Below are 23218 nucleotides of genomic sequence, written 5' to 3'. Positions count from 1 at the left end.
CTGTCTGCCTGTTATACCTGTACCTGTCTGCCTGTTATACCTGTACCTGTCTGCCTGTTATACCTGTACCTGTCTGCCTGTTATACTGTAACTGTCTGCCTGTTATACTGTAACTGTCTGCCTGTTATACTGTAACTGTCTGCCTGTTATACTGTATGCCTGTTATACTGTAACTGTCTGCCTGTTATACCTGTACCTGTCTGCCTGTTATACTGTACCTGTTATACTGTAACTGTCTGCCTGTTACACTGTCTGCCTGTTATACCTGTACCTGTCTGCCTGTTATACCTGTAACTGTCTGCCTGTTATACTGTACCTGTTATACTGTACCTTTTATACTGTAACTGTCTGCCTGTTATACTGTAACTGTCTGCCTGTTATACTGTACCTGTTATACTGTAACTGTCTGCCTGTTACACTGTCTGCCTGTTATACCTGTAACTGTCTGCCTGTTATACTGTACCTGTCTGCCTGTTATACTGTAACTGTCTGCCTGTTATACTGTACCTGTTATACTGTACCTGTCTGCCTGTTATACTGTACCTGTTATACTGTACCTGTCTGCCTGTTATACTGTACCTGTCTGCCTGTTATACTGTACCTGTCTGCCTTTTAGACTGTACCTGTTAGTGTACCTGTCTGCCTGTTATACCTGTCTGCCTGTTATACTGTACCTGTTATACTGTACCTGTCTGCCTGTTATACTGTACCTGTCTGCCTGTTATACTGTACCTGTCTGCCTGTTATACTGTACCTGTTATACCTGTCTGCCTGTTATACTGTACCTGTTATACTGTACCTGTCTGCATGTTATACTGTACCTGTCTGCCTGTTATACCTGTCTGCCTGTTATACTGTACCTGTCTGCCTGTTATAGTGTACCTGTTATACCTGTCTGCCTGTTATACTGTACCTGTTATACTGTACCTGTCTGCATGTTATACTGTACCTGTCTGCCTGTTATACCTGTCTGCCTGTTATACTGTACCTGTCTGCCTGTTATAACTGTACCTGTCTGCCTGTTATACCGTACCTGTCTGCCTGTTATAACTGTACCTGTCTGCCTGTTATACCGTACCTGTCTGCCTGTTATACTGTACCTGTCTGCCTGTTATACTGTACCTGTCTGCCTGTTATACTGTACTTTTTTTTCACCTTTATTTAACCAGGTAGGCTAGTTGAGAACAAGTTCTCATTTGCAACTGCGACCTGGCCAAGATAAAGCATAGCAGTGTGAACAGACAACACAGAGTTACACATGGAGTAAACAATTAACAAGTCAATAACACAGTAGAAAAAAAGGGGGAGTCTATATACAATGTGTGCAAAAGGCATGAGGTAGGCGAATAATTACAATTTTAGAGCATACAAGTCGCAGTGGTGGTGGTATAAGGTGCTTTAGTGACAAAACGGATGGCACTGTGATAGACTGCATCCAGTTTGCTGAGTAGAGTGTTGGAAGCCATTTTGTAGATGACATCGCCGAAGTCGAGGATCGGTAGGATAGTCAGTTTTACTAGGGTAAGCTTGGCGACGTGAGTGAAGGAGGCTTTGTTGCGGAATAGAAAGCCGACTCTTGATTTGATTTTCGATTGGAGATGTTTGATATGAGTCTGGAAGGAGAGTTTGCAGTCTAGCCAGACACCTAGGTACTTATAGATGTCCACATATTCAAGGTCGGAACCATCCAGGGTGGTGATGCTAGTCGGGCATGCGGGTGCAGGCAGCAATCGGTTGAAAAGCATGCATTTGGTTTTACGAGCGTTTAAGAGCAGTTGGAGGCCACGGAAGGAGTGTTGTATGGCATTGAAGCTCGTTTGGAGGTTAGATAGCACAGTGTCCAATGACGGGCCGAAAGTATATAGAATGGTGTCGTCTGCGTAGAGGTGGATCAGGGAATCGCCCGTAGCAAGAGCAACATCATTGATATATACAGAGAAAAGAGTCGGCCCGAGAATTGAACCCTGTGGCACCCCATAGAGACTGCCAGAGGACCGGACAGCATGCCCTCCGATTTGACACACTGAACTCTGTCTGCAAAGTAATTGGTGAACCAGGCAAGGCAGTCATCCGAAAAACCGAGGCTACTGAGTCTGTCGATAAGAATATGGTGATTGACAGAGTCGAAGGCCTTGGCAAGGTCGATGAAGATGGCTGCACAGTACTGTCTTTTTTCGATGGTGGTTATGATATCGTTTAGTACCTTGAGTGTGGCTGAGGTGCACCCGTGACCGGCTCGGAAACCAGATTGCACAGCGGAGAAGGTACGGTGGGATTCGAGATGGTCAGTGACCTGTTTGTTGACTTGGCTTTCGAAGACCTTAGATAGGCAGGGCAGGATGGATATAGGTCTGTAACAGTTTGGGTCCAGGGTGTCTCCCCTTTGAAGAGGGGATGACTGCGGCAGCTTTCAATCCTAGGGGATCTTCGAACGATATGAAAGAGAGGTTGAACAGGCTGGTAATGTTGTTCAATGTTGCGACAATGGCGGCGGATAGTTTCAGAAATAGAGGGTCCAGATTGTCAAGCCCAGCTGATTTGTACGGGTCCAGGTTTTGGAGCTCTTTCAGAACATCTGCTATCTGGATTTGGGTAAAGGAGAACCTGGAGAGGCTTGGGCGAGGAGCTGCGGGAGGGGGGCGGAGCTGTTGGCCGAGGTTGGAGTAGCCAGGCGGAAGGCATGGCCAGCCGTTGAGAAATGCTTATTGAAGTTTTCGATAATCATGGATTTATCGGTGGTGACCGTGTTACCTAGCCTCAGTGCAGTGGGCAGCTGGGAGGAGGTGCTCTTGTTCTCCATGGACTTCACAGTGTCCCAGAACTTTTTGGAGTTGGAGCTACAGGATGCAAACTTCTGCCTGAAGAAGCTGGCCTTTGCTTTCCTGACTGACTGCATGTATTGGTTCCTGACTTCCCTGAACAGTTGCATATCACGGGGACTATTTGATGCTATTGCAGTCCGCCACAGGATGTTTTTGTGCTGGTCGAGGGCAGTCAGGTCTGGAGTGAACCAAGGGCTGTATCTGTTCTAAGTTCTGCATTTTTTGAACGGAGCATGCTTATCTAAAATGGAGAGGAAGTTACTTTTAAAGAATGACCAGGCATCCTCAACTGACGGGATGAGGTCAATGTCCTTCCAGGATACCCGGGCCAGGTCGATTAGGAAGGCCTGCTCACAGAAGTGTTTTAGGGAGCGTTTGACAGTGATGAGGGTGGTCGTTTGACTGCGGCTCCGTAGCGGATACAGGCAATGAGGCAGTGATCGCTGAGATCCTGGTTGAAGACAGCGGAGGTGTATTTGGAGGGCCAGTTGGTCAGGATGACGTCTATGAGGGTGCCCTTGTTTACAGAGTTAGGGTTGTACCTGGTGGGTTCCTTGATGATTTGTGTGAGATTGAGGGCATCTAGCTTAGATTGTAGGACTGCCGGGGTGTTAAGCATATCCCAGTTTAGGTCACCTAACAGAACAAACTCTGAAGCTAGATGGGGGCGATCAATTCACAAATGGTGTCCAGGGCACAGCTGGGAGCTGAGGGGGTCGGTAGCAGGCGGCAACAGTGAGAGACTTATTTCTGGAGAGAGTAATTTTCAAAATTAGTCGTTCGAACTGTTTGGGTATGGACCTGGAAAGTATGACATTACTTTGCAGGCTATCTCTGCAGTAGACTGCAACTCCTCCCCCTTTGGCAGTTCTATCTTGACGGAAGATGTTATAGTTGGGTATGGAAATCTCTGAATTTTTGGTGGCCTTCCTGGGCTAGGATTCAGACACAGCAAGGACATCAGGGTTAGCAGAGTGTGCTAAAGCAGTGAGTAAAACAAACTTAGGGAGGAGGCTTCTGATGTTGACATGCATGAAACCAAGGCTTTTTCGATCACAGAAGTCAACAAATGAGGGTGCCTGGGGACATGCAGGGCCTGGGTTTACCTCCACATCACCCGCGGAACAGAGAAGGAGTAGTATGAGGGTGCGGCTAAAGGCTATGAAAACTGGTCGCCTAGAGCGTTGGGGACAGAGAATAAGAGGAGCAGGTTTCTGTCTGCCTGTGATACTGTACCTGCCTGCCTGTTATACTGTACCTGTTATACTGTACCTGCCTGCCTGTTATACTGTACCTGTTATACTGTACCTGTCTGCATGTTATACTGTACCTGTTATACTGTACCTGTCTGCCTGTTATACAGTGGGGCAAAAAAGTATTTAGTCAGCCACCAATTGTGCAAGTTCTCCCACTTAAAAAGATGAGAGGCCTGTAATTTTCATCATAGGTACACTTCAACTATGACAGACAAAATGAGAAAAAAAATCCAGAAAATCACATTGTAGGATTTTTAAAATGATTGTAGACCTGCACCAGGTTGGGAAGACTGAATCTGCAATAGGTAAGCAGCTTGGTTTGAAGAAATCAACTGTGGGAGCAATTATTAGGAAATGGAAGACATACAAGACCACTGATAATCTCCCTCGATCTGGGGCTCCACGCAAGATCTCACCCCGTGGGGTCAAAATGATCACAAGAACAGTGAGCAAAAATCCCAGAACCACACGGGGGGACCTAGTGAACGACCTGCAGAGAGCTGGGACCAAAGTAACAAAGCCTACCATCAGTAACACAGTACGCCGCCAGTACGCAGGCACTCAGATCCTGCAGTGCCAGACGTGTCCCCCTGCTTAAGCCAGTACATGTCCAGGTCCGTCTGAAGTTTACTAGAGAGCATTTGGATAATGATCCAGTCTTTTTGTTTGTTATACCTGTCTGCCTGTTTGTTATACCTGTCTGCCTGTTTGTTATACCTGTCTGCCTGTTTGTTATACCTGTCTGCCTGTTTGTTATACCTGTCTGCCTGTTATACCTGATAAAACTAAGATACCTAAAAAGCCTATTAAATTGAAGACTTAGAATGAGAATTTGTTCACAGCAGCCAATGTTGGCATCACCCATTCGTGGAGAGGAAATGATAGGGAGAGAGATGTGGAGGTTGTTTCTCTGTGTGTGTTGTGATGGAACAGTATCACGTGATTTAATGGTCTATTTTAACCCCTTACACACATAGGACTCTCAAAGGACCATGGGCGTTTCCCCTAGTAACTCGTGGGTCCCCACCCACTCTCTGTCAGAGGAAAGTTAACCCTTAACCTTTTCTCTCCCTGTGTTTTTTAGGAGCCAGAGTAAATGCTAAAGACAATAAGTGGTTAACTCCTCTTCACCGAGCTGTTGCCTCCTGCAGCGAGGTAACAGACTCACTCACACCACACACACACCTTCATCAATGCTCTTTCTCATGCTGCATCAGTCTTGTTGACAGTGATTATGTCAATTTTCTCTCTCTCTGTGTGTGCGTGTGTGCGTGTGTGCGTGCGTGTGTGCGTGCGTGCGTGCGTGCGTGCGTGTGTGTGTGTGTGCGTGCGTGTGCGTGTGTGCGTGTGTGCGTGTGTGCGTGTGTGCGTGCGTGCGTGCGTGCGTGCGTGCGCGTGTGCGTGTGTGTGTATAGGATGCAGTGTGTATGTTGATAAAACACAGTGCTGATGTGAACGCGCGGGATAAGAACTGGCAGACTCCCCTCCATGTTGCTGCCAACAACAAGGCTATCCGCGTTGCCGAGGCCCTCGTCCCATTGCTTAGCAACGTCAATGTGTCGGACCGGGGTGGACGCACAGCCCTGCACCATGCTGCCTTCAGCGGACACCTGGAGGTAACACACACACATTCACAGATGTATTAGTTGCCATTTCATGAGGCTAGTATGACTTCACTTGTGTGTGTGTGTGTGTCAGATGGTGAAGCTGCTTCTCTCCAGAGGAGCTAACATCGACGCCTTTGATAAGAAAGACAGGCGAGCCATCCACTGGGCTGCCTACATGGGTAAGACACCCCCACTCAGAGCTATACACTATAGAGGGATTAGAATGTCAAAACGCTTGTATCAATACATTTTGATTTGATGATTAGATTTTTTCTAGAAACAAAATGGTATGCTAACAAAATGGTATGAAATGGTATGCTAACAAAATGGTATGAAATGGTATGCTAACAAAATGGTATGCTAACAAAATGGTATGAAATGGTATGCTAACAAAATGGTATGAAATGGTATGCTAACAAAATGTACTCTTACCCGCTCTCTTTCTTCCCTCTCTCCCTCCATTTCCTCCTCCCTTCCTCTCTCTCTACATCTCTCTCTCTACATCTCCCTCCCTCCAGGTCATATGGAGGTGGTGAGGTTGTTGGTGTCTAGTGGAGCAGAGATGGACTGTAAAGATAAGAACTCTTATACTCCTCTACACGCCGCTGCCTCTAGTGGGATGACTACCACTGTCCAATACCTGCTGGGGCTGGGGGTACAGGTACACACACATCATTCAATACCTGCTGGGGGTACAGGTACACACACATCATTCAATACCTGCTGGGGGTACAGGTACACACACATCATTCAATACCTGCTGGGGGTACAGGTACACACACATCATTCAATACCTGCTGGGGGTACAGGTACACACACATCATTCAATACCTGCTGGGGGTACAGGTACACACACATCATTCAATACCTGCTGGGGGTACAGGTACACACACATCATTCAATACCTGCTGGGGGTACAGGTACACACACATCATTCAATACCTGCTGGGGATACAGGTACACACACATCATTCAATACCTGCTGGGGGTACAGGTACACGCACATCATTCAATACCTGCTGGGGGTACAGGTACACACACATCATTCAATACCTGCTGGGGGTACAGGTACACACACATCATTCAATACCTGCTGGGGGTACAGGTACACACACATCATTCAATACCTGCTGGGGGTACAGGTACACACACATCATTCAATACCTGCTGGGGGTACAGGTACACACACATCATTCAATACCTGCTGGGGGTACAGGTACACGCACATCATTCAATACCTGCTGGGGGTACAGGTACACACACATCATTCAATACCTGCTGGGGGTACAGGTACACACACATCATTCAATACCTGCTGGGGGTACAGGTACACACACATCATTCAATACCTGCTGGGGTACAGGTACACACACATCATTCAATACCTGCTGGGGGTACAGGTACACACACATCATTCAATACCTGCTGGGGGTACAGGTACACACACATCATTCAATACCTGCTGGGGGTACAGGTACACACACATCATTCAATACCTGCTGGGGGTACAGGTACACACACATCATTCAATACCTGCTGGGGGTACAGGTACACACACATCATTCAATACCTGCTGGGGATACAGGTACACACACATCATTCAATACCTGCTGGGGATACAGGTACACACACATCATTCAATACCTGCTGGGGGTACAGGTACACACACATCATTCAATACCTGCTGGGGTACAGGTACACACATATCATTCAATACCTGCTGGGGATACAGGTACACACACATCATTCAATACCTGCTGGGGGTACAGGTACACGCATATCATTCAATACCTGCTGGGGATACAGGTACACACACATCATTCAATACCTGCTGGGGTACAGGTACACACACATCATTCAATACCTGCTGGGGGTACAGGTACACACACATCATTCAATACCTGCTGGGGTACAGGTACACACACATCATTCAATACCTGCTGGGGTACAGGTACACGCATATCATTCAATACCTGCTGGGGATACAGGTACACACACATCATTCAATACCTGCTGGGGATACAGGTACACACACATCATTCAATACCTGCTGGGGGTACAGGTACACACACATCATTCAATACCTGCTGGGGGTACAGGTACACACACATCATTCAATACCTGCTGGGGGTACAGGTACACGCACATCATTCAATACCTGCTGGGGGTACAGGTACACGCACATCATTCAATACCTGCTGGGGGTACAGGTACACACACATCATTCAATACCTGCTGGGGGTACAGGTACACACACATCATTCAATACCTGCTGGGGGTACAGGTACACGCACATCATTCGATTTCATCCTCTCCTAATAGCAAAGAAAGAAGTCTATTGAGATACACAAACTAACTGTTTCTCTCTCTCTCCCTCTCCCTCCGCCCTCGCTCTCTCCCTCCGCCCTCGCTCTCTCCCTCCGCCCTCGCTCTCTCCCTCCGCCCTCGCTCTCTCCCTCCGCCCTCGCTCTCTCCCTCCGCCCTCGCTCTCTCCCTCCGCCCTCGCTCTCTCCCTCCGCCCTCGCTCTCTCCCTCCGCCCTCGCTCCCTCCCTCCGCCCTCGCTCCCTCCCTCCGCCCTCGCTCCCTCCCTCCGCCCTCGCTCCCCCTCCGCCCTCCGCCCTCCCTCCGCCCTCCCTCCCTCCGCCCTCGCTCCCTCCCTCCCTCCGCCCTCGCTCCCTCCCTCCCTCCGCCCTCGCTCCCTCCCTCCCTCCGCCCTCGCTCCCTCCCTCCCTCCCTCCGCCTCGCTCCCTCCCTCCCTCCCCTCCCTCCGCCCTCGCTCCCTCCCTCCCTCCCTCCGCCCCTCGCTCCCTCCCTCCCTCCCTCCGCCCTCGCTCCCTCCCTCCCTCCCTCCGCCCTCGCTCCCTCCCTCCCTCCCTCCGCCCTCGCTCCCTCCCTCCCTCCCTCCGCCCTCGCTCCTCCCTCCCTCCCTCCGCCCTCGCTCCCTCCCTCCCTCCCTCCGCCTCGCTCCCTCCCTCCCTCCCTCCGCCCTCGCTCCCTCCCTCCCTCCCTCCGCCCTCGCTCCCTCCCTCCCTCCCTCCGCCCTCGCTCCCTCCCTCCCTCCCTCCGCCTCGCTCCCTCCCTCCCTCCCTCCGCCCTCGCTCCCTCCCTCCCTCCCTCCGCCCCTCGCTCCCTCCCTCCCTCCCTCCGCCCTCGCTCCCTCCCTCCCTCCCTCCGCCCTCGCTCCCTCCCTCCCTCCCTCCGCCCTCGCTCCCTCCCTCCCTCCCTCCGCCCTCGCTCCCTCTCTCCCTCCCTCCGCCCTCGCTCGCTCTCTCCCTCCCTCCCGCTCGCTCGCTCTCTCTCTCCCCTCCCTCCGCGCTCGCTCTCTCCCTCCCTCCCTCCGCGCTCGCTCGCTCTCTCCCTCCCTCCGCTCGCTCGCTCGCTCCCTCCCTCCCTCCGCCCTCGCTCGCTCTCTCCCTCCCTCCCTCCGCCCTCGCTCGCTCTCTCCCTCCCTCCCTCCGCCCTCGCTCGCTCTCTCCCTCCCTCCCTCCGCCCTCGCTCGCTCTCTCCCTCCCTCCCTCCGCCCTCGCTCGCTCTCTCCCTCCTCCCTCCGCCTCGCTCTCTCCCTCCCTCCCTCCGCCCTCGCTCGCTCTCTCCCTCCCTCCGCCCTCGCTCTCTCTCTCCCTCCCTCCGCCTCGCTCTCTCTCTCCCTCCCTCCGCCCTCGCTCTCTCTCTCCCTCCGCTCTCCGCCCTCGCTCTCCGCCCTCGCTCTCCACCCTCGCTCTCTCCCTCCGCCCTCGCTCTCCGCCCTCGCTCCCTCCCTCCGCCCTCGCTCCCTCCCTCCGCCCTCGCTCCCTCCCTCCGCCCTCGCTCCCTCCCTCCGCCCTCGCTCCCTCCCTCCGCCCTCGCTCGCTCCCTCCCTCCGCCCTCGCTCCCTCCCTCCCTCCGCCCTCGCTCGCTCGCTCCCTCCCTCCGCCCTCGCTCTCTCCCTCCGCCCTCGCTCTCTCCCTCCGCCCTCGCTCTCTCCCTCCGCCCTCGCTCTCTCCCTCCGCCCTCGCTCTCCCCTCCGCCCTCGCTCTCTCCCTCTGCCCTCGCTCTCTCCCTCTGCCCTCGCTCTCTCCCTCTGCCCTCGCTCCCTCCCTCCGCCCTCCCTCCGCCCTCGCTCCCTCCCTCCGCCCTCGCTCCCTCCCTCCGCCCTCGTTCCCTCCCTCCGCCCTCGCTCCCTCCCTCCGCCCTCGCTCCCTCCCTCCCTCCGCCCTCGCTCCCTCCCTCCCTCCCTCCGCCTCGCTCCCTCCCTCCCTCCCTCCGCCCTCGCTCCCTCCCTCCCTCCCTCCGCCCCTCTCCCTCCCTCCCTCCGCCCTCGCTCCCTCCCTCCCTCCCTCCGCCCTCGCTCCCTCCCTCCCTCCCTCCGCCCTCGCTCCCTCCCTCCCTCCCTCCGCCCTCGCTCCCTCCCTCCCTCCCTCCGCCCTCGCTCCCTCCCTCCCTCCCTCCGCCCTCGCTCCCTCCCTCCCTCCCTCCGCCCTCGCTCCCCTCCCTCCCTCCCTCCGCCCTCGCTCCCTCCCTCCCTCCCTCCGCCCTCGCTCCCTCCCTCCCTCCCTCCGCCCTCGCTCCCTCCCTCCCTCCCTCCGCCCTCGCTCCCCCTCCCTCCCTCCCTCGCTCCCTCCCTCCCCTCCCTCCCTCCTCCCTCCCTCCCTCCCTCCGCTCCTCCCTCCCTCCCTCCCTCCGCCCTCGCTCCCTCCCTCCCTCCCTCCGCCCTCGCTCCCTCTCTCCCTCCCTCCGCCCTCGCTCGCTCTCTCCCTCCCTCCCTCCTCGCTCGCTCTCTCTCTCCCTCCCTCCGCGCTCGCTCTCTCCCTCCTCCCTCCGCGCTCGCTCGCTCTCTCCCTCCCTCCCTCCGCCCTCGCTCCCTCCCTCCGCCTCCTCTCCCTCCCTCCCTCCGCTCGCTCCTCTCTCCTCCCTCCCTCCGCCCTCGCTCGCTCTCTCCCTCCCTCCCTCCGCCCTCGCTCGCTCTCTCCCTCCCTCCCTCCGCCCTCGCTCGCTCTCTCCCTCCCTCCCTCCGCCCTCGCTCGCTCTCTCCCTCCCTCCCTCCGCCCTCGCTCTCTCCTCCCTCCCTCCGCCCTCGCTCGCTCTCTCCCTCCCTCCGCCCTCGCTCTCTCTCTCCCTCCCTCCGCCCCTCGCTCTCTCTCTCCTCCCTCCGCCCTCGCTCTCTCTCCCCTCCGCTCTCCGCCCTCGCTCTCCGCCCTCCTCCCACCCTCGCTCTCTCCCTCCGCCCTCGCTCCCTCCCTCCGCCTCCGCCCTCGCTCCCTCCCTCCGCCCTCGCTCCCTCCCTCCGCCCTCGCTCCCTCCCTCCGCCCTCGCTCCCTCCCTCCGCCCTCGCTCGCTCCCTCCCTCCGCCCTCGCTCGCTCCCTCCCTCCGCCCTCGCTCGCTCCCTCCCTCCGCCCTCGCTCTCTCCCTCCCTCCGCCCTCGCTCTCTCCCTCCCTCCGCCCTCGCTCTCTCCCTCCCTCCGCCCTCGCTCTCTCTCTCCCTCCGCCCCTCGCTCTCTCTCTCCGCTCCCTCCGCCCTCGCTCCCTCCCTCCCTCCGCCCTCGCTCCCTCCCTCCCCTCCGCCCTCGCTCTCTCCCTCCCTCCGCCCTCGCTCTCTCCCTCCCTCCGCCCTCGCTCTCTCCCTCCCTCCGCCCTCGCTCTCTCCCTCCCTCCGCCCTCGCTCTCTCCCTCCCTCCGCCCTCGCTCTCTCTCTCCCTCCGCCTCGCTCTCTCTCTCCGCTCTCTCCGCCCTCGCTCTCGCTCTCCCGCCCTCGCTCTCTCTCTCCCTCCCTCCGCCCTCGCTCTCTCTCTCCCTCCGCTCTCCGCCCTCGCTCTCCGCCCTCGCTCTCCACCCTCGCTCCCTCCCTCCGCCCTCGCTCGCTCCCTCCGCCCTCGCTCTCTCCTCTGCCCTCGCTCTCTCCCTCTGCCCTCGCTCCCTCCCTCCCTCCCTCCGCCCTCCCTCCCTCCCTCCCTCCGCCCTCGCTCCCTCTCTCCCTCCCTCCGCCCTCGCTCGCTCTCTCCCTCCCTCCGCGCTCGCTCGCTCTCTCTCTCCCTCCCTCCGCGCTCGCTCTCTCCCTCCCTCCCTCCGCGCTCGCTCGCTCTCTCCCTCCCTCCGCTCGCTCGCTCGCTCGCTCCCTCCCTCCGCCCTCGCTCGCTCTCTCCCTCCCTCCCTCCGCCCTCGCTCGCTCTCTCCCTCCCTCCCTCCGCCCTCGCTCGCTCTCTCCCTCCCCTCCCTCCGCCCTCGCTCGCTCTCTCCCTCCCTCCCTCCGCCCTCGCTCTCTCCCTCCCTCCCTCCGCCCTCGCTCGCTCTCTCCCTCCCTCCGCCCCTCGCTCTCTCTCTCCCTCCCTCCGCCCTCGCTCTCTCTCTCCCTCCCTCCGCCCTCGCTCTCTCTCTCCCTCCCTCCGCCCTCGCTCTCTCTCTCCCTCCCTCCGCTCTCTCCGCCCCTCGCTCTCCGCCCCTCCGCTCTCCACCCTCGCTCTCCGCCCTCCCTCCGCCTCGCTCCCTCCCTCCGCCCTCGCTCCCTCCCTCCGCCCTCGCTCCCTCCCTCCGCCCTCGCTCCCTCCCTCCGCCCTCGCTCCTCCCTCCGCCCTCGCTCGCCCTCCCTCCGCCCTCCCTCCCTCCCTCCGCCCTCGCTCGCTCCCTCCCTCCGCCCTCGCTCTCTCCCTCCCCCCGCCCTCGCCCTCTCTCCCTCCGCCCTCGCTCTCTCCCTCCGCCCTCGCTCTCTCCCTCCGCCCTCGCTCTCTCCCTCTGCCCTCGCTCTCTCCCTCTGCCCTCGCTCTCTCCCTCTGCCCTCGCTCCCTCCCTCCGCCCTCCCTCCGCCCTCGTTCCCTCCCTCCGCCCTCGCTCCCTCCCTCCGCCTCGCTCCCTCCCTCCCTCCGCCCTCGCTCCCTCCCTCCGCCCTCCGCTCCCCTCCCCTCCCTCCGCCCTCGCTCCCTCCCTCCCTCCCTCCCTCCGCCCTCGCTCCCTCCCTCCCTCCCTCCGCCCTCGCTCCCTCCCTCCCTCCCTCCGCCCTCGCTCCCTCCCTCCCTCCCTCCGCCTCTCGCTCCCTCCCTCCCTCCCTCCGCCCTCGCTCCCTCCCTCCCTCCCTCCGCCCTCGCTCCCTCCCTCCCTCCCTCCGCCCTCGCTCCCTCCCTCCCTCCCTCCCGCCCTCGCTCCCTCCCTCCCTCCCTCCGCCTCGCTCCCTCCCTCCCTCCCTCCGCCCTCGCTCCCTCCCTCCCTCCCTCCGCCCTCGCTCCCTCCCTCCCTCCCTCCGCCCTCGCTCCCTCCCTCCCTCCCTCCGCCCTCGCTCCCTCCCTCCCTCCCTCCGCCCTCGCTCCCTCCCTCCCTCCCTCCGCCCTCGCTCCCTCCCTCCCTCCCTCCGCCCTCGCTCCCTCTCTCCCTCCCTCCGCCCTCGCTCGCTCTCTCCCTCCCCTCCCGCGCTCGCTCGCTCTCTCTCTCCCTCCCTCCGCGCTCGCTCTCTCCCTCCCTCCCTCCGCTCGCTCTCTCTCCCTCCCTCCGCTGCTCGCTCGCTGCTCGCTCCCTCCCTCCGCCCTCGCTCGCTCTCTCCCTCCGCCCTCGCTCGCTCTCTCCCTCCGCCCTCGCTCGCTCTCTCCCTCCCTCCGCCCTCGCTCGCTCTCTCCCTCCCTCCGCCCTCGCTCGCTCTCTCCCTCCCTCCCTCCGCCCTCGCTCTCTCCCTCCCTCCCTCCGCCCTCGCTCGCTCTCTCCCTCCCTCCGCCCTCGCTCTCTCTCTCCCTCCCTCCGCCCTCGCTCTCTCTCTCCCTCCCTCCGCCTCGCTCTCTCTCTCCCTCCGCTCTCCGCCCTCGCTCTCCGCCCTCGCTCTCCACCTCGCTCTCTCCCTCCGCCCTCGCTCCCTCCCTCCGCCCTCGCTCCTCCCTCCGCCCTCGCTCCCTCCCTCCGCCCTCGCTCCCTCCCTCCGCCCTCGCTCCCTCCCTCCGCCCTCGCTCCTCCCTCCGCCCTCGCTCCTCCCTCCCTCCGCCCTCGCTCGCTCCCTCCCTCCGCCCTCGCTCGCTCCCTCCCTCCGCCCTCGCTCTCTCCCTCCCTCCGCCCTCGCTCTCTCCCTCCCTCCGCCCTCGCTCTCTCCCTCCCTCCGCCCTCGCTCTCTCTCTCCCTCCGCCCTCGCTCTCTCTCTCCCGCTCCCTCCGCCCTCGCTCCCTCCCTCCCTCCGCCCTCGCTCCCTCCCTCCCTCCGCCCTCGCTCTCTCCCTCCCTCCGCCCTCGCTCTCTCCCTCCCTCCGCCCTCGCTCTCTCCCTCCCTCCGCCCTCCTCTCTCCCTCCCTCCGCCCTCGCTCTCTCCTCCCTCCGCCCTCGCTCTCTCTCTCCCTCCGCCCTCGCTCTCTCTCTCCCGCTCTCTCCGCCCCTCGCTCTCGCTCTCTCCGCCCTCGCTCTCTCTCCCCTCCCTCCGCCTCGCTCTCTCTCTCCCTCCGCTCTCCGCCTCGCTCTCCGCCCTCGCTCTCCACCTCGCTCTCTCCCTCCGCCCTCGCTCCCTCCCTCCGCCCTCGCTCCCTCCCTCCGCCCTCGCTCGCTCCCTCCGCCCTCGCTCCTCCCTCCGCCCTCGCTCCCTCCCTCCGCCCTCGCTCGCTCCCTCCCTCCGCCCTCGCTCCCTCCCTCCGCCCTCGCTCGCTCCCTCCCTCCGCCCCTCGCTCTCTCCCTCCCTCCGCCCTCGCTCTCTCCCTCCCTCCGCCCTCGCTCTCTCCCTCCCTCCGCCCTCGCTCTCTCCCTCCCTCCGCCCTCGCTCTCTCCCTCCCTCCGCCCTCGCTCGCTCCCTCCCTCCGCCCTCGCTCGCTCCCTCCCTCCGCCCTCGCTCGCTCCCTCCCTCCGCCCTCGCTCTCTCCCTCCCTCCGCCCTCGCTCTCTCCCTCCCTCCGCCCTCGCTCTCTCCCTCCCTCCGCCCTCGCTCTCTCCCTCCCTCCGCCCTCGCTCTCTCCCTCCCTCCGCCCTCGCTCTCTCTCCTCCCTCCGCCCTCGCTCTCTCTCTCCCTCCCTCCGCCCTCGCTCTCTCTCTCCGCTCCCTCCGCCCTCGCTCTCTCCCTCCCTCCGCCCTCGCTCGCTCCCCTCCCTCCGCCCTCGCTCTCTCCCTCCCTCCGCCCTCGCTCTCTCCCTCCCTCCGCCCTCGCTCTCTCCCTCCCTCCGCCCTCGCTCTCTCCCTCCCTCCGCCTCGCTCTCTCTCTCCCTCCGCCCTCGCTCTCTCTCTCCGCTCTCTCCGCCCTCGCTCTCGCTCTCTCCGCCCTCGCTCTCTCTCTCCCTCCCTCCGCCCTCGCTCTCTCTCTCCCTCCGCTCTCCGCCCTCGCTCTCCGCCCTCGCTCTCCACCCTCGCTCTCTCCCTCCGCCCTCGCTCCCTCCCTCCGCCCTCGCTCTCTCCCTCCCTCCGCCCTCGCTCGCTCCCTCCCTCCGCCCTCGCTCCCTCCCTCCGCCCTCGCTCCCTCCCTCCGCCCTCGCTCGCTCCCTCCCTCCGCCCTCGCTCTCTCCCTCCCTCCGCCCTCGCTCGCTCCCTCCCTCCGCCCTCGCTCGCTCCCTCCCTCCGCCCTCGCTCTCTCCCTCCCTCCGCCCTCGCTCTCTCCCTCCCTCCGCCCTCGCTCTCTCCCTCCCTCCGCCCTCGCTCTCTCCCTCCCTCCGCCCTCGCTCTCTCCCTCCCTCCGCCTCGCTCTCTCTCTCCCTCCGCCCTCGCTCTCTCTCTCCGCTCCCTCCGCCCTCGCTCGCTCCCTCCCTCCGCCCTCGCTCGCTCCCTCCCTCCGCCCTCGCTCTCTCCCTCCCTCCGCCCTCGCTCTCTCCCTCCCTCCGCCCTCGCTCTCTCTCTCCCTCCGCCCTCGCTCTCTCTCTCCGCTCTCTCCGCCCTCGCTCTCGCTCTCTCCGCCCTCGCTCTCGCTCTCCGCCCTCGCTCTCTCGCCCTCCGCCCTCGCTCTCTGCCCTCGCTCTCTCTCTCCGCCCTCGCTCTCTCTCTGCCCTCGCTCTCTCCCCACTCTCTCTCGCTCTCGTCCCGCTCTGTCTCTCTGTCCCTGCACTCCCCCGCTCCCCCTCTCTCTCCCGCTCCCTCTCTCCCCGCACCCTCACTCTCTCTCTCTCACCGTGCTTTCTCCCTCTCGCCCTCTTTCCCCGCCTTCTCCCTCAATCTCTCTAGATAAACCAGGGTAATATTTATGGTAACTCTGCTCTCCATATGGCCAGTTATAATGGCCAGGATGTGGTGGTCAACGAACTCATAGAGGCTGGAGCCTCCATCAACCAGGTACACATCTGTGTGTGTGTTGGTGTACGTGTGTTGGTGTGTATATTGTAACTTTATCTCTCTCTAACAGGTGAATGAGAGGGGTCTGTCTGCGCTGCACTTCTCAGCCTGTTCCCGCCAGGGGGCGCTGTGTCTGGAACTACTGCTTGGGAACGGAGCTAACGTCAACATCAGGGTACACACACACACTTCTCCTAGGCCAACAGGGTAGTAGTGGGACATATGGTGTGGGGTGTGAGAGAAGAGCTGAAATTTCTCAGGGCTGTGGGGGGGGTGGTGTGTGAGAGAAGAGTTGAAGTTGCTCAGGACGGCAGGGTTGGGGGTGTGAGAAGAGCTGAAGTTGCTCAGGGCTGTAGAGTGGGGGGGTGTGAGAAGAGCTGAAGTTGCTCAGGGCTGTAGAGTGGGGTGGGGGGTGTGAGAAGAGCTGAAGTTGCTCAGGGCTGTAGAGTGGGGGGGTGAGAGAAGAGCTGAAGTTGCTCAGGGTGGTAGGTGTGAGAAGAGCTGAAGTTGCTCAGGGCTCTAGGGTGGGGGGGGTGTGTGAGAGAAGAGTTGAAGTTGCTCAGGACGGCAGGGTTGGGGGTGTGAGAAGAGCTGAAGTTGCTCAGGGCTGTAGAGTGGGGGGTGTGAGAAGAGCTGAAGTTGCTCAGGGCTGTAGAGTGGGGTGGGGGTGTGAGAAGAGCTGAAGTTGCTCAGGGCTGTAGAGTGGGGGGGTGAGAGAAGAGCTGAAGTTGCTCAGGGCGGCAGGGTTGGGGGTGTGAGAAGAGCTGAAGTTGCTCAGGGCTGTAGAGTGGGGGAGAGAAGAGCTGAAGTTGCTCAGGGCGGTAGGTGTGAGGAGAGCTGAAGTTGCTCAGGGCTGTAGGGTGGGGTGGCGGGTGTGAGAAGAGCTGAAGTTGCTCAGGGCTGTAGGGTGGGGTGGGGGGTGTGAGAAGAGCTGAAGTTGCTCAGGGCTGTAGAGTGGGGGGGAGTGAGAGAAGAGCTGAAGTTGCTCAGGGCGGTAGGGTGGGGGTGTGAGAAGAGCTGAAGTTGCTCAGGGCTGTAGAGTGGGGGGTGTGAGAGAAGAGCTGAAGTTGCTCAGGACGGCAGGGTTGGGGGTGTGAGAAGAGCTGAAGTTGCTCAGGGCTGTAGGGTGGGGTGGCGGGTGTGAGAAGAGCTGAAGTTGCTCAGGGCGGTAGGTGTGAGAAGAGCTGAAGTTGCTCAGGGTTGTAGGGTGGGGTGGCGGGTGTGAGAAGAGCTGAAGTTGCTCAGGGCTGTAGGGGGGTGAGAGAAGAGCTGAAGTTGCTCAGGGCTGTAGGGTGGGGTGGGGGTGTGAGAAGAGCTGAAGTTGCTCAGGGCTGTAGAGTGGGGGGGTGAGAGAAGAGCTGAAGTTGCTCAGGGCTGTGGGGGGGGTGTGAGAGAAGAGCTGAAGTTGCTCAGGACGGCAGGGTTGGGGGCGTGAGAAGAGCTGAAGTTGCTCAGGGCTGTAGAGTGGGGGGTGAGAGAAGAGCTGAAGTTGCTCAGGACGGTAGGTGTGAGAAGAGCTGAAGTTGCTCAGGGCTGTAGGGTGGGGTGGCGGGTGTGAGAAGAGCTGAAGTTGATCAGGGCTGTAGGGTGGGGTGGGGGTGTGAGAAGAGCTGAAGTTGCTCAGGGCTGTAGAGTGGGGGGGTGAGGGAGCTGAAGTTGCTCAGGGCGGTAGGTGTGAGAAGAGCTGAAGTTGCTCAGGGCTGTAGGGTGGGGTGGCGGGTGTGAGAAGAGCTGAAGTTGCTCAGGGCTGTAGGGTGGGGTGGGGGTGTGAGAAGTGCTGAAGTTGCTCAGGGCTGTAGAGTGGGGGGTGAGAGAAGAGCTGAAGTTGCTCAGGGCGGTAGGGTGGGGGTGTGAGAAGAGCTGAAGTTGCTCAGGGCTGTAGAGTGTGGGGGGGGTGTGAGAGAAGAGCTGAAGTTGCTCAGGACGGCAGGGTTGGGGGTGTGAGAAGAGCTGAAGTTGCTCAGGGCTGTAGAGTGGGGGGTGTGAGAGAAGAGCTGAAGTTGCTCAGGGCTGTAGGGTGGGGTGGCGAGAAGAGCTGAAGTTGCTCAGGGTTGTAGGGTGGGGTGGCGGGTGTGAGTTGCTCAGGGCTGTAGGGTGGGGGGGTGAGAGAAGAGCTGAAGTTGCTCAGGGCTGTAGGGTGGGGGGTGTGAGAAGAGCTGAAGTTGCTCAGGGCTGTAGAGTGGGGGGGTGAGAGAAGAGCTGAAGTTGCTCAGGGCTGTGGGGGGGTGAGGAAGAGCTGAAGTTGCTCAGGACGGCAGGGTTGGGGGCGTGAGAAGAGCTGAAGTTGCTCAGGGCTGTAGAGTGGGGGGTGGGAAGAGCTGAAGTTGCTCAGGACGGTAGGTGTGAGAAGAGCTGAAGTTGCTCAGGGCTGTAGGGTGGGGTGGCGGGTGTGAGAAGAGCTGAAGTTGATCAGGGCTGTAGGGTGGGGTGGGGGTGTGAGAAGAGCTGAAGTTGCTCAGGGCTGTAGAGTGGGGGGTGAAGAAGAGCTGAAGTTGCTCAGGGCGGTAGGTGTGAGAAGAGCTGAAGTTGCTCAGGGCTGTAGGGTGGGGTGGCGGGTGTGAGAAGAGCTGAAGTTGCTCAGGGCTGTAGGGTGGGGTGGGGGTGTGAGAAGTGCTGAAGTTGCTCAGGGCTGTAGAGTGGGGGGGTGAGAAGAGCTGAAGTTGCTCAGGGCGGTAGGGTGGGGGTGTGAGAAGAGCTGAAGTTGCTCAGGGCTGTAGGTGGGGTGAGAGAAGAGCTGAAGTTGCTCAGGGCGGTAGGTGTGAGAAGAGCTGAAGTTGCTCAGGGCTGTAGGGTGGGGTGGCGAGTGTGAGAAGAGCTGAAGTTGCTCAGGGCGGTAGGGTGGCGGGTGTGAGAAGAGCTGAAGTTGCTCAGGGCTGTAGAGTGGGGGGTGAGAAGAGCTGAAGTTGCTCAGGGCTGTAGGGTGGGGTGGCGGGTGTGAGAAGAGCTGAAGTTGCTCAGGGCTGTAGGGTTGGGTGGCGGGTGTGAGAAGAGCTGAAGTTGCTCAGGCCTGTAGGGGAGGGGGTGAGAGAAGAGCTGAAGTTGCTCAGGGCGGTAGGTGTGAGAAGAGCTGAAGTTGCTCAGGGCTGTAGGGTGGGGTGGCGGGTGTGAGAAGAGCTGAAGTTGCTCAGGGCTGTAGAGTGGGGGGGGGAGAGAAGAGCTGAAGTTGCTCAGGGCGGTAGGTGTGAGAAGAGCTGAAGTTGCTCAGGGCTGTAGGGTGGGGTGGCGAGTGTGAGAAGAGCTGAAGTTGCTCAGGGCGGTAGGGTGGCGGGTGTGAGAAGAGCTGAAGTTGCTCAGGGCTGTAGAGTGGGGGGGGGTGTGAGAGAGCTGAAGTTGCTCAGGGCTGTAGGGTTGGGTGGCGGGTGTGAGAAGAGCTGAAGTTGCTCAGGCCTGTAGGGGAGGGGGTGAGAGAAGAGCTGAAGTTGCTCAGGGCGGTAGGTGTGAGAAGAGCTGAAGTTGCTCAGGGCTGTAGGGTGGGGTGGCGGGTGTGAGAAGAGCTGAAGTTGCTCAGGGCTGTAGGGTGGGGTGGCGGGTGTGAGAAGAGCTGAAGTTGCTCAGGGCTGTAGGGTGGGGTGGCGGGTGTGAGAAGAGCTGAAGTTGCTCAGGGCTGTAGGGTGGGGTGGCGGGTGTGAGAAGAGCTGAAGTTGCTCAGGGCTGTAGGGTTGGGTGGCGGGTGTGAGAAGAGCTGAAGTTGCTCAGGCCTGTAGGGGAGGGGGGGTGAAAGAGCTGAAGTTGCTCAGGGCGGTAGGTGTGAGAAGAGCTGAAGTTGCTCAGGGCTGTCTAGGGTGGGGTGGCGGGTGTGAGAAGAGCTGAAGTTGCTCAGGGCTGTAGGGTGGGGTGGCGGGTGTGAGAAGAGCTGAAGTTGCTCAGGGCTGTAGGGTGGGGTGGCGGGTGTGAGAAGAGCTGAAGTTGCTCAGGGCTGTAGGGTGGGGTGGCGGGTGTGAGAAGAGCTGAAGTTGCTCAGGCCTGTAGGGGAGGGGGGGTGAGAGAAGAGATGAAGTTGCTCAGGGCTGTAGGGTGGGGGGTGAGAGAAGAGCTGAAGTTGCTCAGGGCTGTTGGGTGGGGGGGTGTGAGAGAAGAGTTGAACCCCTCTAGGTGCAAGTTGCTCAGGGCAGCTGAGACAGTTTCCATAAGACCTTTAGAGTTTACACCCAGTCCTGATCTGAATAGGAAGGTTTATAACACAGGGAACATCACCCAGTCCTGATCTGAATAGGAAGGTTTATAACACAGGGAACATCACCAAGTCCTGAACATCACAACTCTTCTGACAAACAGAATGAAATGTCTTGCTTTCTTTCTCTCTTTCCCCACTCCAGAGTAAGGATGGGAAGACCCCTCTCCACATGGCAGCGGTCCATGGAAGGTTCTCTCGTTCTCAGGCTGTCATTCAAAACGGTGAGGCCCGCCCCAAAACACCACACACACACTGCTATTGGTCTATTAATATTTCAAACACCCTACTATTTGCTCTTTGTCTGTCTGTGCAGGTGCGGAGGTGGACTGTGAGGATAAGAATGGGAACTCTCCTCTTCACATCGCTGCTCGCTACGGACACCAGTTACTGATCAACACTCTGCTCACACACGGAGCCAACACCGCCAAGTAAGACACACACAAATACACTCAGTGGTCAGTTTAATTGGTACACCCATCTATTATTGTGTAGGACCTCCTTGTAGCCATGAAAGGATGAGCCTAGTCAGCAACAATGTTCAGATACTATGTGGTGTTCAAACATCGCTCAGTTGGTATCAAGGGACCTAACGTGTGCCAGGAAAATATTCCCCACCATTACACCACCACCAGCCTGTACTGTTGACACCAGGCAACATGGGTCCATTGACTCATGCTACTTAAGCCAAATTCTCACTCTGCCTGTCAGCATGATTCATCAGGAAACGGGATTCATCGGAACAGGCAATGTTTTTCTACTCCTCAATTGTAGGAAGGTTTAAACAGCATGATCATTACACAACTGCACTTTAAAATGTTACGTTTTGTTACAAAACACAATGCCACAGATGTCTCCGGTTTAGAAGGAGCATACAATTGGCAAGCTGACTACAGGAATAACCACCAGGACTGTTGCCAGAGAATTTTATGTGAATTTCTCTACCATAAGCCGCCTTCAACGTCATTTTAGAGAATTTGGCAGTATATCCAACCGGACTCAACCGCAGACCAAGTATTACCACGCCAGCCCAGGAACTCCACATCTGGCTTCTTCACCTGCGAGATTGTCTTGAGACCAGCCACCTGGACAACTGATGAAACTGAGTATTTCTGTCTGTAATACAGACCTTTTTTTTGGGAGAAAAACTCATTAGGATTGGCTGGGCCTGGCTCTCCAGTAGGTGGGCCTGGCTCCCAAGTGGGTGAGCCTATGCCCTCCCAGGCCCACGCATGGCTGCGCCCCTGCCCAGTCATGTGAAATCCATATATTAGGGCCTAATACATTTATTGCAATTGACTGATTTACTTCTGTGAACAGCAACTCATTAAAATTCTTGCATGCTGTGTTTATATTTGTGTTAAGTGTATATACAGTGCATTCAGAAAGTGTTCAGACACCTTGACTTTTTCCACATTTTGTTACGGCACAGCCTTATTCTAAAATGGATTAAAGTTTTTTTTCCCTCATCAATCTACACACAATACCCCACAATGACAATGCAAAAACAGATTTTTAGACATTTCAGCAAATAACAAAAAAAATGATATCACCATTTACGTAAGTATTCAGAACCTTTACTCAATAAATTTTAGAAGCACCTTTGACAGAGATTACAGCCTCGAGTCTTTGCGGGTATGACGCTACAAGCTTGGCACACCTGTATTTGGGGAGTTTCTCCCATTCCTCTCTGCAGATCCTCTCAAGCTCTGTCAGGTTGGATGGGGAGCGTCGCTGCACAGCTTTTTTCAGGTCTCCAGAGATGTTCGATCAAGTTCAAGTCCGGGCTCTGGCTGGGCCACTCAAGGACATTTAGAGACTTGTCCTGAAGCCACTCCTGCGTTGTCTTGGCTGTGTGCATAGCGTCGTTGTCCTGTTGAAAGGTGAACCTTCGCCCTAGTCTGAGGTCCTGAGGAGTGGGGAGCAAGTTTTCATGAAGGATCTCTGTACTTTGCGCCATTCATTTTTCCTTTGATCCTGACTAGTCTCCCAGTCCCTGCTGCTGAAAAACATCCCACACATGATGCTGCCACCACCGTGCGTCACTGTAGGGATGGTGCCAGGTTTCCTCTAGACGCTTGCCATTCAGGCCAAAGAGTTCAATCTTAGTTTCATCAGACCAGATAATCTTGTTTCTTGTGGTCTTCGAGTCCTTTCGGCACCTTTTGGCAAACTCCAAGAGGGCTGTCATGTGCCTTTTTTACTGAGGAGTGGTTTCAGTCTGGCCATTCTACTTTAAAGGCCAGATTGGTGGAGTGCTGCATAGATGGTTGTCCTTCTGGAAGGTTCTCCCATCTCCACAGAGTGACTCTGGAGCTCTGTCAGAGTGACCATCAGGTTCTTGGTCACCTCCCTGACCAAGGCCCTTCTTCCCCGATTGCTCAGTCCAGCTCTAGAAAGAGTCTTAGTGGTTCCAAACGTATTATATTTAAGAATGATGGAGGCCACTGTTCTTGGGGACCTTCAAAGCTGCAGTTATTTTTTTTGGTGCCTTTCCTTAGATCTGTGCCTCGACACAATCCTGTCTCAGAGCTCTACGGACAATTCCTTAGATCTGTGCCTCGACACAATCCTGTCTCAGAGCTCTACGGACAATTCCTTAGATCTGTGCCTCGACACAATCCTGTCTCAGAGCTCTACGGACAATTCCTTAGATCTGTGCCTCGACACAATCATGTCTCAGGGCTCTACGGACAATTCCTTTGATCTTGTGGCTTGGATTTTGCTCTGAAATGCACTGTCAACTGTGGGACATTATATAGACAGGTGTATGCCTTTCTAAATCCAATCAATTGAATTTACCGTAGGTGGACTCCAAGTTGTAGAAACATCTGCAGGATGATCAATGGAAACCGGATGCACCTGAGGTCAATTGAGTCTCATAGCAAAGGGTCTGAATACTTGTGTAAATAAGGCATTTCTGTTTTTTATTTTTAAAACATTAGCAAATATTTCTAAAAACCTGTTTTTGCTTTGTCATGTGTGTAGTTTGAGATAAAAACATTTTTTTTTAGAATAACGCTGTAACGTTAAAAGGTAAGGGGTCTGAATACTTTCCGAATGCACTGTATATCGATAGATAGATGGATACACACTACCGTACAGAAGTTTGGGGTCACTTAGAAATGTCCTTGTTTTTGAAAGAAAAGCTCCTTTTTTTTGTCCATTAAAGTAACATCAAAT

The 23218-nt window shown here is 58.0% G+C and overlaps 1 protein-coding gene and 2 long non-coding RNA genes across 6 annotated transcripts in view; 2 read left to right on the top strand and 1 right to left on the bottom strand.

The window, feature by feature from the left end:
- Nucleotides 1-23218, top strand: part of LOC118380687 (serine/threonine-protein phosphatase 6 regulatory ankyrin repeat subunit A-like) — a 71217-nt gene that overhangs the window by 29515 nt on the left and 18484 nt on the right. For all 3 annotated transcript variants that reach the window (XM_052472376.1, XM_052472375.1, XM_052472374.1), the window contains 8 exons: nucleotides 5163-5233; nucleotides 5494-5694; nucleotides 5777-5864; nucleotides 6204-6346; nucleotides 15757-15864; nucleotides 15935-16039; nucleotides 20181-20259; nucleotides 20352-20466. In XM_052472376.1, the coding sequence (XP_052328336.1) occupies nucleotides 5163-5233; nucleotides 5494-5694; nucleotides 5777-5864; nucleotides 6204-6346; nucleotides 15757-15864; nucleotides 15935-16039; nucleotides 20181-20259; nucleotides 20352-20466 (910 nt within the window). The remainder of the gene's footprint in view (nucleotides 1-5162; nucleotides 5234-5493; nucleotides 5695-5776; nucleotides 5865-6203; nucleotides 6347-15756; nucleotides 15865-15934; nucleotides 16040-20180; nucleotides 20260-20351; nucleotides 20467-23218) is intronic.
- On the bottom strand, nucleotides 6496-7866 carry LOC127909910 (uncharacterized). 2 transcript variants are annotated; one of them, XR_008072909.1, is made up of 6 exons: nucleotides 7733-7866; nucleotides 7550-7586; nucleotides 7403-7476; nucleotides 7071-7366; nucleotides 6924-7034; nucleotides 6496-6627 (listed from the first exon to the last, which is right to left on the bottom strand). It is a non-coding gene; the product is annotated as an uncharacterized LOC127909910 (long non-coding RNA). The 2 variants fall into 2 exon arrangements; XR_008072910.1 differs by lacking the exons at nucleotides 7403-7476; nucleotides 7550-7586 and having other exon boundaries at nucleotides 7733-7845.
- LOC127909911 (uncharacterized) lies at nucleotides 6607-7922 on the top strand. The gene is made up of 4 exons (XR_008072911.1): nucleotides 6607-6679; nucleotides 6791-6901; nucleotides 7049-7270; nucleotides 7822-7922. It is a non-coding gene; the product is annotated as an uncharacterized LOC127909911 (long non-coding RNA).

Source organism: Oncorhynchus keta, chromosome 20 (genome assembly GCF_023373465.1).
Source record: "Oncorhynchus keta strain PuntledgeMale-10-30-2019 chromosome 20, Oket_V2, whole genome shotgun sequence".
Taxonomy (NCBI): domain Eukaryota; kingdom Metazoa; phylum Chordata; class Actinopteri; order Salmoniformes; family Salmonidae; genus Oncorhynchus; species Oncorhynchus keta.
Note: the sequence above shows the minus strand (reverse complement) of the source record. Positions and strands in the feature narration are given on the sequence as shown.